Raw genomic sequence first — 13,872 nt, 5'->3', positions numbered from 1 at the left:
CACTTTCTGAGTATTACGGGCAGGTGCTATATTACATTAGCTCAGTCCATCCACACAAACACCTGGGATGTCAGTTCTCTTGCTTCATGGATGGGGAACTGAGGCTCAGAGAGGAAGTGCTTCGAGGGCTTGGTACAGAGATGTAGAGGGCAGCCTGAGCACCCCTGTCCAGCCCTAGCTCAAGCCAGGATCGGGGAAGAGCCCTGGAGAGGGTTGTCTTCATTTGAAGTGATACATGCACCCACAACCAGAGCCCGAAGTCAGGCCTCTGGGGCAACTTTGGGCCCCTAGAAAAAGTCGTTGGTCGAAAGCAGAGCAGGGCCGGTCAGGAGCCGGGGGTTGTGGTGCTGCCCGCGGGCTGCTGCCGAGTTGGCTGCTGGGCCTCCTCTTCTGCCCCTGGCTTGCTAGGACTGAGGCTGCTGGTCCCAGCTTCAGCGGCTTCTGCTTCACCCCGATACCACAGGCCAAAGCTGGGGGGAGAGCCAAGAGGTGCTTTAAGCCTGAAGCCAGGAAGTCAAGGATATGGGCTAAAGGTGAAGGGGTGGTGGTGGTGAGAAAATGGGGTACAGAGGGAAGAAAAGGCAGCATGAGGTAGTGAGGGGGTGAGGGGGCCTAGGGATGGGGAAGCAGGAGGGGCGGGCATGCTCCGAGCTGGGGACAGTGGGGCAAGCTTGGCTGGAGTGAGCAGACCCAGGGGGGCCCTTCCTCCACCCCCACCATCCCTTCCCCCGTCTTGTCCTTTCCCTTCCCCCCAACATACAAACTCGGTATTCTGGACTCAGGGGGTGAAGGATGGTCTCCCTTATCACTGGCAAGCAGGAGCCATGAGCCATCCTCATCATCACTAAGACAGAGGAGAGAGGACACATGAGGGCCATTTATCAAGGCCCTGAGAGACGAGAGCCCAGCTCCCGTTTGGCCTTCTGCACAGCTGCATAGCAGGAGAGGACAGGGTGGCTGCAGGGCCCCTGAGACAGTAAGGAAATGAAGGTCATCTTGAGGCTGACAGATAGGAGACCCCTGGCAAGGCTGCAGTCTCATACCTCTGTAGTCAAAGCTGTAGTCTCATACCTCTGAAGACAAACAGATCCAGCCAAGACAGGAAACCAAAAAAATAAATACAAAGAAACAGCATTGGCAAGTTTCCTCAGCAGGATGTATAGCAAGCAGGGCAACCGGCAGCAGCACTGGTTCCCAAGAGGAGGGTGACAGGCTCAGTGGAACAGACTGAACAGTAAAATCAGAGGCTGATGAGTCCAGAGTGGCAGGCTCAGGGGGCGAAGAGACCACAGCGGCAGGCTTGGGGTGACCACAGCGGCAGGCTCAGCAGGGCAGGCTGGCCAGCAGGCTTAGGTGACCAAGCTGGTTAGCAGGTGCAAAGGTGACCAGGCTGGGTCAGCAGGCTCAGGGGATGCCTAGGCTGGTTCTGAGAATGAGAGGCTGGATCATCAGACTCAGCAGAACAAGGGAGGGAGGACTGCATCAGCGGGGATGGAGGCAGAGACTCACCTGCTCTCTGGTTCCTCTGGGGTCCCTAACATCTTGGCCTTGATCTTCTTCCGCTGCTTCCTGACAGCCACCTTCATGGCTTCGAGCAGAAGCCCAGGGACCCGGTGGTCTGTGAGCAGCTCCCTACAGGGGAGTGGGGGAAAGTGGTGAGGACAGACCTGCCAACAGAAGGTCTCTCCCCAAGTGCCGTGCATGTTGTTTCCCCCTTTTGAAATGCCCTGCCTTGCCAACACCCCTTATACCTTGGCATAGGTGTCACCCCTCCTAGGAATACTTGCTGATGGATGCAGCTCTTGGTGCCCAGGACCCTGTGCCCTGGCCCTCTGCCCTATTTAGAAGAAGCTCTGAGAGACAGAGACTGTGCCATTTACGCCTTCCCAGTGCCCAGCAGAGAGCCTGGCACATGCCCCTGGATATCGGTGAACAGGGTGATGCGAGCAGTTCCTTCACCTCTGCAGCCCTGCCCCACACCCTCACCGCTGGAAGTAGGCCAGCTCCTCCTTCAGCAGGAACACGTTGGCTTTGAGCTCATTCCGCTCCTGAAGGATCTGCTTAAGCTCCTCTCGACTGAAGCCGCAGGGCCTTACCTCCGGGGGGTGCCCTGGCTCCTGCCCAGGCTCCGCCTGCGGAAGGACAGGCTGGGTCACAGGGCCACCGTGCTAGCTCTCCTCTGCCCCAGGGACAACGCAGGAACTCGTCAGGGTTAGTGACTGGCAGGGAGACTTAGGGGGCGAGGGTGGTACAAAAGGTGACTGACAGACCAGTGCTGCAGCTGAGAGGGGGACCGGCTGGGGGTGCACACTTCCAGCTTCCCGTAGACCTGCTATGCCGCACAGCGAACCTTTCCCGAGTGCCACCAAGTGCCAGGCGCTGTGAGTCCTGAACGCTCACCAGGTCCTCTGGGGTCCCCGGGGCTCCTGCGCCCCGCGCCGGCTCTGGCTCCAGCTGGGGTGCTCCTTCGCGCTCCAGCGGCCGCTCGCTCTCGCGGTCCCGCGCGGCGCGCAGCTGGGTCTGCACGGCGGCCAGCTTGTGCCGCAGCTCCGCGTTCACCAGCAGGAGGCGCTGCAGTTGTTCCTGTAACTGGGGACCGGGCAAGGAGGGGGGCTGGTGGGCAGGGCGCCGAGGGACGGAGGGAGCCCCGCCCCGCGCCCGTCGCCCCGCCCTCACCGCCTCGGCCTCCTGGCTGCGTCGCCGCAGGTCCCGGTTGTGCGCTCGGAGTTCGTCCCGCTGTCGGTCAGTCACCTCCTTGAGCTGCCGCAGCAGAGCGCGCTCCTCTGGGGAAGGGGACGTTCTTGGCAGGGGCCCGCGGGAGGGGAAGCCCTCCGCGGCCCCCAACCCCGCCCTCGTCCTGTCCGGGGTTGGCGCTCACCCTGAGGCCCGGTGAGCAACTCCCGGCGGAGGTGCTCGTTCTCCTGCCGCAGCTGCCGCAGCTCCAGTTCCGCCTGCTGCGCCGAGACCTGCAGCTGGAGAGGCCCGAGGCTCAGGGCTAGGCCCCGCGGGCCCCGCGGGCGGCGAGGGGCGGGGGCAGTGACTCACCGAGTCCGGTGCGGGCCCCACCGCAGCCCGTTCCAGGAGCTCCAGCGCCCGCACCACGAGTGGCACGAGCCCGGCTGCCGCCTCGGGCCCGAAGCGCCGCGCCAGCCCTTGCAGCTCAGCACCCAGGGCCCCCGCTAGGTGGTACACGAGCTCCGCGGCTGTTCCCGACCCCGAAGCTGGTCGAGGCCCCCTGCCGTGCCACCCAGGCTCCGCCTGCCTGGGCTCCATATCATCCGAGGTTTCCCCACGACCCCCCAAACTGGAGCAAGAAAAAGCCAAACAATTGGCCGCCCAGGAAGCAGATTAGGGCTTTAAGGGCGGGGTAGAAGCGGCAGGGGAGGGGCCTGTTCCCACAGGGCGTCGGGGAAGCAGTGCTGGGGAAGCAGTGCAGTAGGCCCCCTGAGCCTTGTCCCGTTCAACCCTCAAGGTCACATCCAGGCGTCCGGTGTGGAGGTTCAGGGCTGTGAGTGGGCACTTCGGTCAAGCCCTCCCCACAGTGCCCAATCCAGGCTCCACCCAGGTCATGGGGTTGACTAGGCTGCCAAGTACTGCAGGCAGGAGTGAGGGTAGGGCCTTCACTGGCCTCTGCTGGAGATAGCCTAATGGTAAGTTGGTGTGCCTGATTCCCTAATCGGGAGCGACATGGAAAGCTTACCAAGGAACCCAAAGCTGGAGGCCGCAAGCCACACAGCAACCAGATCCAGAAAATGGCAACTCCTAAGTTAGGTTGGAATGTGGACAGGGCAGCAGGAGCGTGAAAGTGTCAAAGTCCAACCCTACATAGGGGATATCTAGCCCCACAGCCTGACAAGGGACCTCTGGCTTCCTTAAGGCTGAGCTCAGCACCTGCTGCGGGAGCCCGGCCTCCCACCAACCATCCCTACACCAAGAATTTGAGCTAAGGAAAGAAACAAAAGCAAATCTCTTATTTACACAAAATTTATTGTTACATTTTATTCAGGATTACAAACACCAAGAGGTCAACAACTCAAAAACATGCACAAAATAGAGGGAAAAGGGCCAAGCTGCTGAATGTCACCAGCTTGTCTGTGGGGGCTAAAAGGCTCCAGCTTTTGGGGGGGTTCTGAAGCAGGAACAGGTGAGGAAACGTCTAGGCATAGAGGTCCTCGCGGTCCGCAGAGTAGACTTCACCCTCCTGCAGGAGGGCAAAGTTGAGGAAGTGGGAGGGCCTATGTACCTCATGGTAGAATTCTTTGGGGTTTGCCAGCTGTAGCTCATACTTCATGTTGGGATCATGCCGGACACCTTGGGATAGAAGGAAACACCAAATGTTGACAAGGGGTATAAGGGGTCCACCTGCCTCACCTAACCTGGCCACCATGAAGCCAGCACCAGACCCATACACAAAACCCCACCCTTTGCCCAAGACATCCCCCTCACCCATAAAGTTGTAGTTCCATGAAGACTGAGCGGGGACCATAAAGAAGCCAAGGAAGCGGTCAGACAACAGCATCTGGACCCTCTCATAGTGTGAGGGCAGGTAGCCCTTGGGGTTGTTGCCCTTATCTGTGTTCTGGCGACCCCATTCGTAGCCACTGGGGGTCAGCTTGTAGGCCGTCAGTGTGCAGGAGCCTGGTGTGAAGCTGGAGGAGGGATGAAGACAGAGTCAGAGTTCAGGCCACCATTCTGGGTCATGGCCTGCAATGCCTGCCCCACCATTCCTCCTCCCCAGGGGCCCAAGCCCACCTGCAGGTGATGATAATGGTCTTCTCACCATCCCATGATGGGTTGTCAGCCATGATCTTGGCATGGGTGGTGACATCCTGGGGTGACAGCTGAGGCGACTCATTGGGCTGAGTGTGGATCCAACCTAAGGGCTCCATCTCCTGCAGGCAAAAAGCAGTAAAGAGCTGCTTAGAATCCCCTCTGGAAGCAGGAATTCCCACCTGTGAGAACAGGTTCGCTTTCCCTCCTCCACTGTGACAGTTCCCCCACCCCCCAAGGGGTACACCACCACCATTTACCTTGAGATACTCATGCTGTGGCAGCTGGCCAGGCAGGTGCACGGTCTGGTGAGTGCCCCACTGTGGCACCATCACGATGCAGCGGATCTCCTTCACCTGAGGATTGTCTGGTGGGCTCACCCCATACAGGTATCCTGCAATCTGGAGACGACAAGGTCAGGAGCCAAAATTATTCTTAGCACTAGCCCAGAATCGAGATGCTGGCTGTCAGCCCTGTGCTTCTATCCCACCCCCAAGAACAAGGACAGTGTTTCTTAAAATATGCTCAGAGCCTCCTACACAGGAATCACCTGCGGTGCTTGTTAAAAATGTTAAACCTGGACCTTAGCTCAGACACTCAACTGAATTTTCTGAGTGGGATACAGGATCTGCATTCATTGTTCACAAGCTATACAACTGATTTTTAAAAATTTCCTTAAATATAGTATATGTAAAGCAAGTGCACACAAGCGTACAATAGCTTAATGAATACTCAAAAGGTGAATACATATTTGTAAACAGCCCTAGGAAGTTTTTAAAATTTTACATTGCCATCAATCAAGTAAGATTACCCATTTCCTGTAAGTTCACCCACACAGGATATTAGCAGGTTTTTCAAACTAGCCAATCTGATGACTGCAAAATGGTGTTTCATAAAACATGCATTTTCCTAGTTAACTAGTAAAGTTACACATCTTTTCATATTATATTTGTCATTTGCGATCCTTTTTCTGAACTACCTTTTCATATTCTTTGCCCATTCTTGCTTTTTTTTCAAACCTCATACATGGGAAACAGATGCTCAACCACAGAACTACATCTGTTCCCCTGCCCTTTTTTTTTTTTTTTTGCTCTGCCTTCCCTTTTTATTCAGAGAGTTTGGTTTTCACCTCCGTGGGTTTCCCCAGTGGCCCATGATCTCATCTAGAGATAGAGCTGGGGGTCAGACACCTGAGACCAGGAAGCAGGTTGTCGGCTGCTGGCCTGGGCACCTTTGAGGACCTGCACTTCTTCTTGAGTTACCCTGTTCTTATTGACTTCTAAGAATTCTTTATTCTAAATGCTAATCCATCATCTTTTAGAGTTTTGCAAATATTTTTTTTCCCCGTTTTAGGCTGTCTTTTGTAGCAGGCTTTGTTACCACCAGTTATCAACTGTGATTATGGCTTTATACTTTTCGTCTTTTTAAAGAAGGCTATTCCTGCTCTACAGTTTGGTATTTTACATTCAGATCTTCACTTAGATTTTATTTTTGTGAGTGGTATGAGGAGAGATCTAACCTCCTTTTTCACTATTTTAATACTGTAAGGCTTCCTTAATCCCAGATTTCATACCCCACATTTATTATACATGAATGCATTTCTAACTGCTATATGCTAGTCTCTACTATGCCAGTACTACTTCTATGCCAATGCTAAGTTCTCTTAATTACCACAACTTTACTATACATTTTGATATCTGGTAGAAATCAAAACTCTCCTACTATTTTGGCTATCTTTGTATATTTATTCTTCCATGAATTCTGAAACTGACACCTCAGCTTCCAGGAAATCTCAGTTGAGTATCATATACTGTTGAGCACAGATTGTGGCCTATCTGAAAACATTTACTCACTTGGGCCCGAAGGTCAGATATGCAAATGAACTTCTTAAGCACGTTCTTGGGAAGGATATAGGTGTAACCAGTCTCTTTGATGTCATCAGATGACACATATATGTGATTGGTCCTTAGATGCAGGTTGGCAGCAGAGATGGCCCTGAAAATACACAGGGATTGTCAGCATTTCTCAGCTCAAGCACCTGAAGTAGCACCCTCCTGTGCATCCCTCCTCTTCCTGAAGTACCTGACTCTCCATTCAGTCTTGGATGAAAACGTCTGAGTCTCATAGTTGCTGGTGGTGGAGGTGATGATCTCGTCACCATGCTTGTTGACCGTGCGAGTCTGTGTTGCAGTCAGCTGTGACTGTTCCTTGGTCTGCTTCTCAATCTCAGCTATCTGCTGCCGCTGCTGGGAGGGTGCTGAGATCTCCATTCCCAGAATGATGTCTCGAATTTCAGATTGTGTGAGTGATGCCACATTCACACTGTGGAGACAGTACTGGTCATACCACAGGGATCCCTGCCCCTTGGTCACTTATGCTTTAACAACAAAGTTAACTTCATGGGGCAAGGGAGCCCATCCTCTTGCCCGAGACAATCCCCAAGTGGCAAGTCTAGTGCCCCAGCACAAGACAATTCTCAGAAACAGAAACCCCGGAACAATGATTCTCAGAGTTATTTTCTCATCCTTGGGGATATCTGGATATTGTTGGTTATCACAATGAAAGGAAGGGAGTGGGAAGAGCAGAGGAAGAGTGTGAGAGTGTGCTATTAGCAGGAGTACTTGGGGTTCTAGGATGTCAAGCTTTCTGTAGTATATGGACAGTAAACAAATGCCCTGCTCAAAATGGCCACTGTGCCCTACTGAGAAACAATGTCCTAGAATCAGAATGAGAACATTCCTACCTCTCTTCTATAAGAATCTCCAGGACAACTCTTTGAGAAACTTCTCAGCCTATCTGCTCCGGAAAAGCCCAGAAACCATATACTGAGCCATCCACCTCACCCTTTTTGGATCTCCTATCTATATCCCCACCACCACTGCTCACTTGTTTTTCTTGCCGTAGTCAGCCAAAATAAGGTCCTTGAGCTGCACCTCCACCTTGATCCATTCTTCATCAGTCAGAGTGGGCCAGATGTGGTGTGGTTCTGTAATAGTCGTCTTGTCTGGCTTCAAGATCACCTTCGCCCGGTCATTGTTCACATGCAGGGCACGTAGAATAAGGATGAGGCGGGAGAAAGCCTGGACGACAGATGGAAGAGTGGGAAGTCAGTTGCTTGAGGCTCTCTCCCTTTGCTCTACCCTGTCCTGTCTGAGAATTTAAGAATTGATTTTAAATCCCAAGACCTCAACCCACACCCCAACATGAGCAAACAACTTGCACTGGAGAGCACAGAGTCCCTGCCTCATACACGGGCTGAAGATGTAAAACTGGCTAAGGCACAGGATCTTCTTTCCTGACCCCAAAACCCACTCCTAGCGTGACCCTCTTCCTGAGGTGGCTTCATACCGTGTAAGATGAGATGGTCTTCAACCAGTCATCGTAGAGGTTGAAAAGAACCATCTGGGGTTCAGTGGCTTTAAGGATGAGGTCCCCAAATTTTTCCACCTTGAGACAAGCCTGGAAGGGGAGTTGGAGCTCCGACCCTTTGATCACAATATTGGGGAAATCCAGCAAGTGCACCTAAGACAAGATCAAGTCCAAGATTAAAAACAGAGCCTGGGGTTTCAGCCCTCTTTTCTTCTACCGTCAACCCTTCTCACCTCTAATGGATCCAGCATGCCCTTCCTAGTGACGATGATCTGCTTGGGCTGCTCCTCCACTGGCAGAGATCGGATGAGGGCAGCCACTTCCTCGGCCGTCTTCCACTTCGCCAACTAAAAAGTCAAAGAAAGCATGGAAACTAAGCTTCTACCCTCTCAGATCAACCAGAAAAGATCCTAGCCTTGAAAGAATAAAATCATGTTTCTATACTGAACACTGTTCTTGAGTGTTAGACACTGTAGGAAGTATAGAAAAAGTGTCAAATGGCCTTGCCCAAAAGGGTTTTTCAGTCTAGCTAGCCAAATAAAGCTCATACAAGAAAATACCACAAGCCAGTGTATGATGATATGCTAAACTATGTATTGAAAGAGCTGATGGACAAAAGAAATTAAGGCTATTTGACCTTAAGAAGCTGCACAAAGAAATGGGTCCTAAGGGAAGAGAAAGTCTGTGACTAACAGAGAAAAGAAGGAAGTTCATTATATATAGAGAAATATGAACAATGTCACAGAAGTTGAAATGAATACCATGACCTTGGCATTCAAGAAACCTGGACTGGGAAACGGACTTTGGCCCAGTGGTTAGGGCGTCCGTCTACCACATGGGAGGCCCGCGGTTCAAACCCCGGGCCTCCTTGACCCGTGTGGAGCTGGCCATGCGCAGTGCTGATGCGCGCAAGGAGTGCCGTGCCACGCAGGGGTGTCCCCCGCGTGGGGGAGCCCCACGCGCAAGGAGTGCGCCCCGTAAGGAGAGCCGCCCAGCGTGAAAGAAAGTGCAGCCTGCCCAGGAATGGCGCCACCCACACTTCCCATGCCGCTGACGACAACAGAAGCGGACAAAGAAACAAGACGCAGCAAATAGACACCAAGAACAGACAACCAGGGGAGGGGGGGAAATTAAATAAATAAATTAAAAAAAAAAAAAAAAAAAAAAGAAACCTGGACTGACTACAGAAGGAAACATGCTTTAAAGAAAAGGCAAAATACAGCTAGACAGGTACAGCACAGCTAGAAATCAAGTGTCTAAGAATACAAAGGAGAGTTAATTCAGCAAGAAGGAAGGTACAACCAAAGGTTTTAAGGTAAGAGAGAGATTTGATGAAAGTGAAATATGACTTTTGGTAGTTTTGTTCAAGAAAGGTTAGAGATTCAGGAAGCAGAGAGACGAGCTGGTGGGTAATGAAAGACCGCACACACTCTCGGGCCTCTTATTGAAGAATATATCCCAAGTTAATTTAGGGAAAAAGTTCAAATGATATGTCCTTAATTTTTCAACAGAAAGAATAAAGAGAGAGTGGAGGTGGCTTAAGCAATTAGGTACTTCTCTCCCACATGGGAGATCCCTCTTTCGGTTCCAGTGCCTCCTAAAAAGAGAAGGAGCACACAACGAACAGATATAGTGAGAGCAAACAACTGGGTTGGGGATGGGGGGAATAAATCAATCTTTAAAAAAGAAAGAATCAACAGACTCTCTCACTCTCACACACACACAAAATAAATGTGTAAGAGCCAGCAACATTTTGCAACCCCCATATACTTTAGCTTGCTCACCTGCCCCAGACGCTTCTGTCCAGCCCACACGGATGTGTGGATTATCTTGAGGAACAGTTGCCCTGTGCGTGGGTTGAAGATGAAGATGGCCCCATTGATGGGCTTGGTTGTCAAGTTCCCTTCAAAGGTCTGAAAAATTACCATATTAGTTAGCATCGCCTAGATACAAAAATCCCACTTTATCCCAATATGCACACCCATTTCCCTATTACCCTACAGTGCTCCCAATGCTTACCTTGTGGATTGTCACTCTGTAGACATTAGTGTCATCCACAAACCAGATAATCTGGTTGGAGAAAAGTTCACCATAGTTTTGAGAGGACAAATAGGGCTCAGTGGGCTCAGATGAATAGAGCTGTAGCCCCTTGCGGATCCGTTCACGTAACACATACAAGGCAGGGTTTGCCTTCATGATCTTGGCCATGGCCTGCTGTATGAGAGGCTTGCTGCCTGGGAACCAGTTTCCATAGGCACTGTGAGGGTGAAAGGGACAAGAAAGGTTAATTTTGCAGAGGAAGAAAGAGCAAATCACCAGAGCAAGTAGCTGGTAAAGCTGACAAAAGTCTGCTCATGTCCATATCGGCCGGAAGGAGAGTCAGCAAGTGATCTGGGAGGAGGAAAGGAACGAACTTCATTTCACCTCAATAAACTAAAAAACATGTCTATATTCAAGGATGGGGGTCATGGAAAATACTTGCTTCTGAGCCCCAACTCACCTGTGCAGGTTATAGGCCAGGTCAATGGCAATAAGAACACCTGTGGGTGAAGGATAAATACTCATGTTGTCTGTGGTGTAGTCCAGGAACTTGGCCCGGGCATAGCGTTCAATGTCATGGGAATCATAGTCGCCCCAGCGCAACTGGATGTCAATCCAATACTTTTGTGTAGTGGTGCTGTCCATCACATCCCTGAAGACAGAGAAGGGTCAAGGATCTAGGAAATCACAGGCATAACTGAGGTCCCCAGAACCATAAAAATAAAAAAATACCACCCTGAATAAAAAAAAGTAAAAACAAAACAAAACAAAAAACACCTTCTGCCTGTTTCAGATCAGCAAGTACCTCAGAGAATGAGCAAACCTGGCCGAGAGCATTAATAAGATCAAGGGTAGTACTGGATCCAAGTTCAAATGAAAGACAGGCAGAGACAATTCCCAAAATAATATTGCTAGAAGCGCTGTATAATTCAGGTTCCTGGATACCCAAGGGCTAGGTCATAAGGCACTCACTTGGAATCTGCCAGGAGTGAGGGCCGGGAGACATTCCACTTATAGGAGGCAAAAAGCAGGATATCTGCACAGGAAGAGTTCATCTTATAGGACTTTCGGGGGTGGATTGTCTCCTTTTGTACTGTCTCAATTTCTAGTGCATCCAATTCCTGGTCAAACACCTAGAAGCAAGATGGAAAGATCGGTTGTTATAAAGTCCACTCAGACTGGGGGCTTGGTGTACTAAAGATAATGTGGTACCTGGTACCACAATAGAAGATAGTAGTCTCAGCCTTAGAGTTCCCAGGGTGGATTTTCCACACCCAAAAGAGCAAGATGACCTCTTTTTGTGGCATCCTCTCCCCATGATTCTAGCCCACCTGACATAAGTCCATTACGATGCTCTCATGGATTTTCTGCCACAAGTGAGCTCGGAAGATCTGGATGAGAGAGATCTTCAGTGTGGGGATCTTGCCGTGCATGAAGATACCCGTCAGGTCCAGCTGTACCTGAAAGCCTACATACACCTGGCAGGAAAAGGACAATGTACAACTAAAGACCAAACAACTTTGATTCTCAGGACAGAACTAAGAAACCAGAAACTTGCTTTTAGCTTCCCATCTCCCATGTCTACCAGTCATACATTAGCTCGGTTGATGGTTGGGGACCACCAGAGGGTGAATCTGCGATTGGGAATCTGGTTCAATCCTGATCGCTGAGCATTTGTTAATTTCTTCCACTTCATAGACTCCTCAAAGCCACTGGCCTTCTCCCTGAGAAGCAGAAGAGACCAGGTGAGGTCATCCCCAGGCATTGCCCAGAACACTGCTGCCCTCCTGATGTGGCTGGCTAGGAAACACCATAGTAGATCACATAGGTACACAATGCATGAGTACCTATAGGTACACTTCTGTGACAGAGAAGAGAATCCTCACCAGAAAAGCCCCTCCCAGGTAGGGAAGTATGTGCCCTTGAAGAGTGTGTGTTCCAGAATGCCTTCCACACCACCCAGGGCTTGGATCATGTCTGTACGATAGTTGTTCAGGTTCCAAAGCTTCCCATCATGCCGCTGATGTGTCCACCAGAAAGGGTTCTGCTTCAAAACCTAGACAACAAGGCAGTCACAGTCAACATTCAGGGCACCTACTGCCCCAGGTATCTAATCACGACCACGGATTACCCTGATTCAGGCAAACTCTCTCCCATTACCCCCCAACCTATGTACCTGATACTGCTTAAAATCAGTTCGGACACGCCAGCCTTTATCATAAGCCAATGTGTGCCTGTCCTTCTGGAAAAGGGTGTTGATTCGAGGAATGCCACGATCCCATGAATCCTCTAGGTCTTCTAAAGTCAGCCGTCTGAAGAAAAAAAGATTAAAGTCAAATAATTTCTCGTATGAAGAGCTCAGCATTCCTTCCTAACAAAGGATAATTAAGAGTCAGGAGTGAACCTGTCTCCTTGTCTCCATGAAAGTATGACATGCTCTGATCCTGACCTCCAATCAGGGCTCAAAAGTTCACACCCTCTTCTCTCACCAGGACTGCTGTGCTCTCCTGGATGCCTACCTGTTCTGAGCAATGGCCTCTTGTCGCTTGAGTGCATATTCAGCCCAGACACGCTGAGAATCAATGAACTCACTCTCCCACGGTTGTATGTAGCGGTACAAGTTGGGAATCAGCTGATCCTCTTCATGGCTCATTCCCGAACGAAAGTGTGTGATACCTACGTCCGTCTGCTTTGACCACCTGTTTTGGATACCACCAAGATTAGAAAAAGGATAAAACCTAAAAGAGAAGAAGCACACCCCCGTCCCCCCACCCAAATAAGCAACAGGGCCCAGCAGGACTTTCAGCCAAGCCCTACCTGAGGTCAGACTGGGGGATGAGCACATGGCCCATGGAGAGCATGCCAAGTCCACCCAATTCCTTAGGGGTGTAGAACACAACAGGGGGGAATCGACTCGGCATCTTGGAGTTAAGGCCAATCTTGATACGTGTCTGGATCTTATTCTCACATTTTACCAGCAAGTCCAGTAGCTCCTGGGTGTTCACCACAGCCTCGCGGAAGTATGTCATAAGGCCAATGAGAGCTGTGTTCCATTTATTCACGATCTAAATGCAGTGGAAAATAAGTAAATTACAGATGAGTTATGTGAGAAAGGGGGCTAAGGACTACTGATCCCTTTAGTTATTTTCTCTCCAGTTCTCAAAAAAGAACTGAACTCAATAACATTACTCACTAGAGAAATGTAAATCAAAATCATGATGAGGTACCACTTTACACCCACCAGGATGGCTATAATGAAAACCGATATTGACTAGTGTAGACAAGGAATGGAACCTTCATACGCTGCTAGGGGAATGTAAAATGGTACAGTCACTTTGGAAAAGTCTGGAAGTTCCTTAAAAGGTTAAACAGAGTTACCTTATGATCCAAGCAAATCTACTTAGGAATATACCCAAGAGAAATGAAAACATTTTTCCACAATGTTCTTTATAGCATAAGTGCCAAAAGATGAAAACAACCCAAATGTCCATCAACTGATGAATGGATAAACAAAATGTGGTATATACACTCAATGGATTATTATTCAGCCATAAAAAGGAACAAAATCCTGATGCACCATACAAGATAGATGACCCTTAAAAACACTCTATGCTAAGGGAAAGTCAGATAAAAAAGAATACATATTGTATGATTCCATTTATGTGAAATGTCCAAAATAGGCACATTCATATA

The 13,872-nt window shown here is 50.2% G+C and overlaps 2 protein-coding genes across 3 annotated transcripts in view; both read right to left on the bottom strand.

The window, feature by feature from the left end:
• Positions 1–3: 3 nt before the first annotated feature.
• On the bottom strand, positions 4–3,410 carry RILP (Rab interacting lysosomal protein). 2 transcript variants are annotated; one of them, XM_012521722.4, is made up of 8 exons: positions 3,046–3,410; positions 2,879–2,972; positions 2,677–2,783; positions 2,401–2,589; positions 1,987–2,132; positions 1,510–1,632; positions 761–844; positions 4–470 (listed from the first exon to the last, which is right to left on the bottom strand). In XM_012521722.4, exons 1-8 carry the CDS (start codon positions 3,271–3,273, stop codon positions 326–328), a joined length of 1,116 nt encoding a protein of 371 aa, XP_012377176.1. In that variant the 5' UTR covers positions 3,274–3,410; the 3' UTR covers positions 4–325. The 2 variants fall into 2 exon arrangements, with proteins under 2 accessions (XP_012377176.1, XP_023441933.1); XM_023586165.3 differs by lacking the exon at positions 761–844 and having other exon boundaries at positions 179–470.
• A 558-nt stretch (positions 3,411–3,968) lies between these two features.
• PRPF8 (pre-mRNA processing factor 8) overlaps positions 3,969–13,872 on the bottom strand; it is a 36,126-nt gene continuing 26,222 nt past the window's right edge. Inside the window, 19 exon segments of the mRNA XM_058283089.2 lie at positions 3,969–4,311; positions 4,447–4,649; positions 4,753–4,892; positions 5,031–5,171; positions 6,624–6,765; positions 6,853–7,092; positions 7,657–7,850; positions 8,119–8,292; positions 8,373–8,486; positions 9,924–10,052; positions 10,159–10,396; positions 10,640–10,831; positions 11,152–11,312; positions 11,511–11,657; positions 11,774–11,903; positions 12,066–12,235; positions 12,356–12,491; positions 12,699–12,878; positions 12,997–13,244. Of these exon segments, the coding sequence (XP_058139072.1) occupies positions 4,157–4,311; positions 4,447–4,649; positions 4,753–4,892; positions 5,031–5,171; positions 6,624–6,765; positions 6,853–7,092; positions 7,657–7,850; positions 8,119–8,292; positions 8,373–8,486; positions 9,924–10,052; positions 10,159–10,396; positions 10,640–10,831; positions 11,152–11,312; positions 11,511–11,657; positions 11,774–11,903; positions 12,066–12,235; positions 12,356–12,491; positions 12,699–12,878; positions 12,997–13,244 (3,234 nt within the window). The 3' untranslated portion in view covers positions 3,969–4,156.

Source organism: Dasypus novemcinctus, chromosome 21 (assembly GCF_030445035.2).
Source record: "Dasypus novemcinctus isolate mDasNov1 chromosome 21, mDasNov1.1.hap2, whole genome shotgun sequence".
NCBI lineage: Eukaryota > Metazoa > Chordata > Mammalia > Cingulata > Dasypodidae > Dasypus > Dasypus novemcinctus.
Note: the sequence above shows the minus strand (reverse complement) of the source record. Positions and strands in the feature narration are given on the sequence as shown.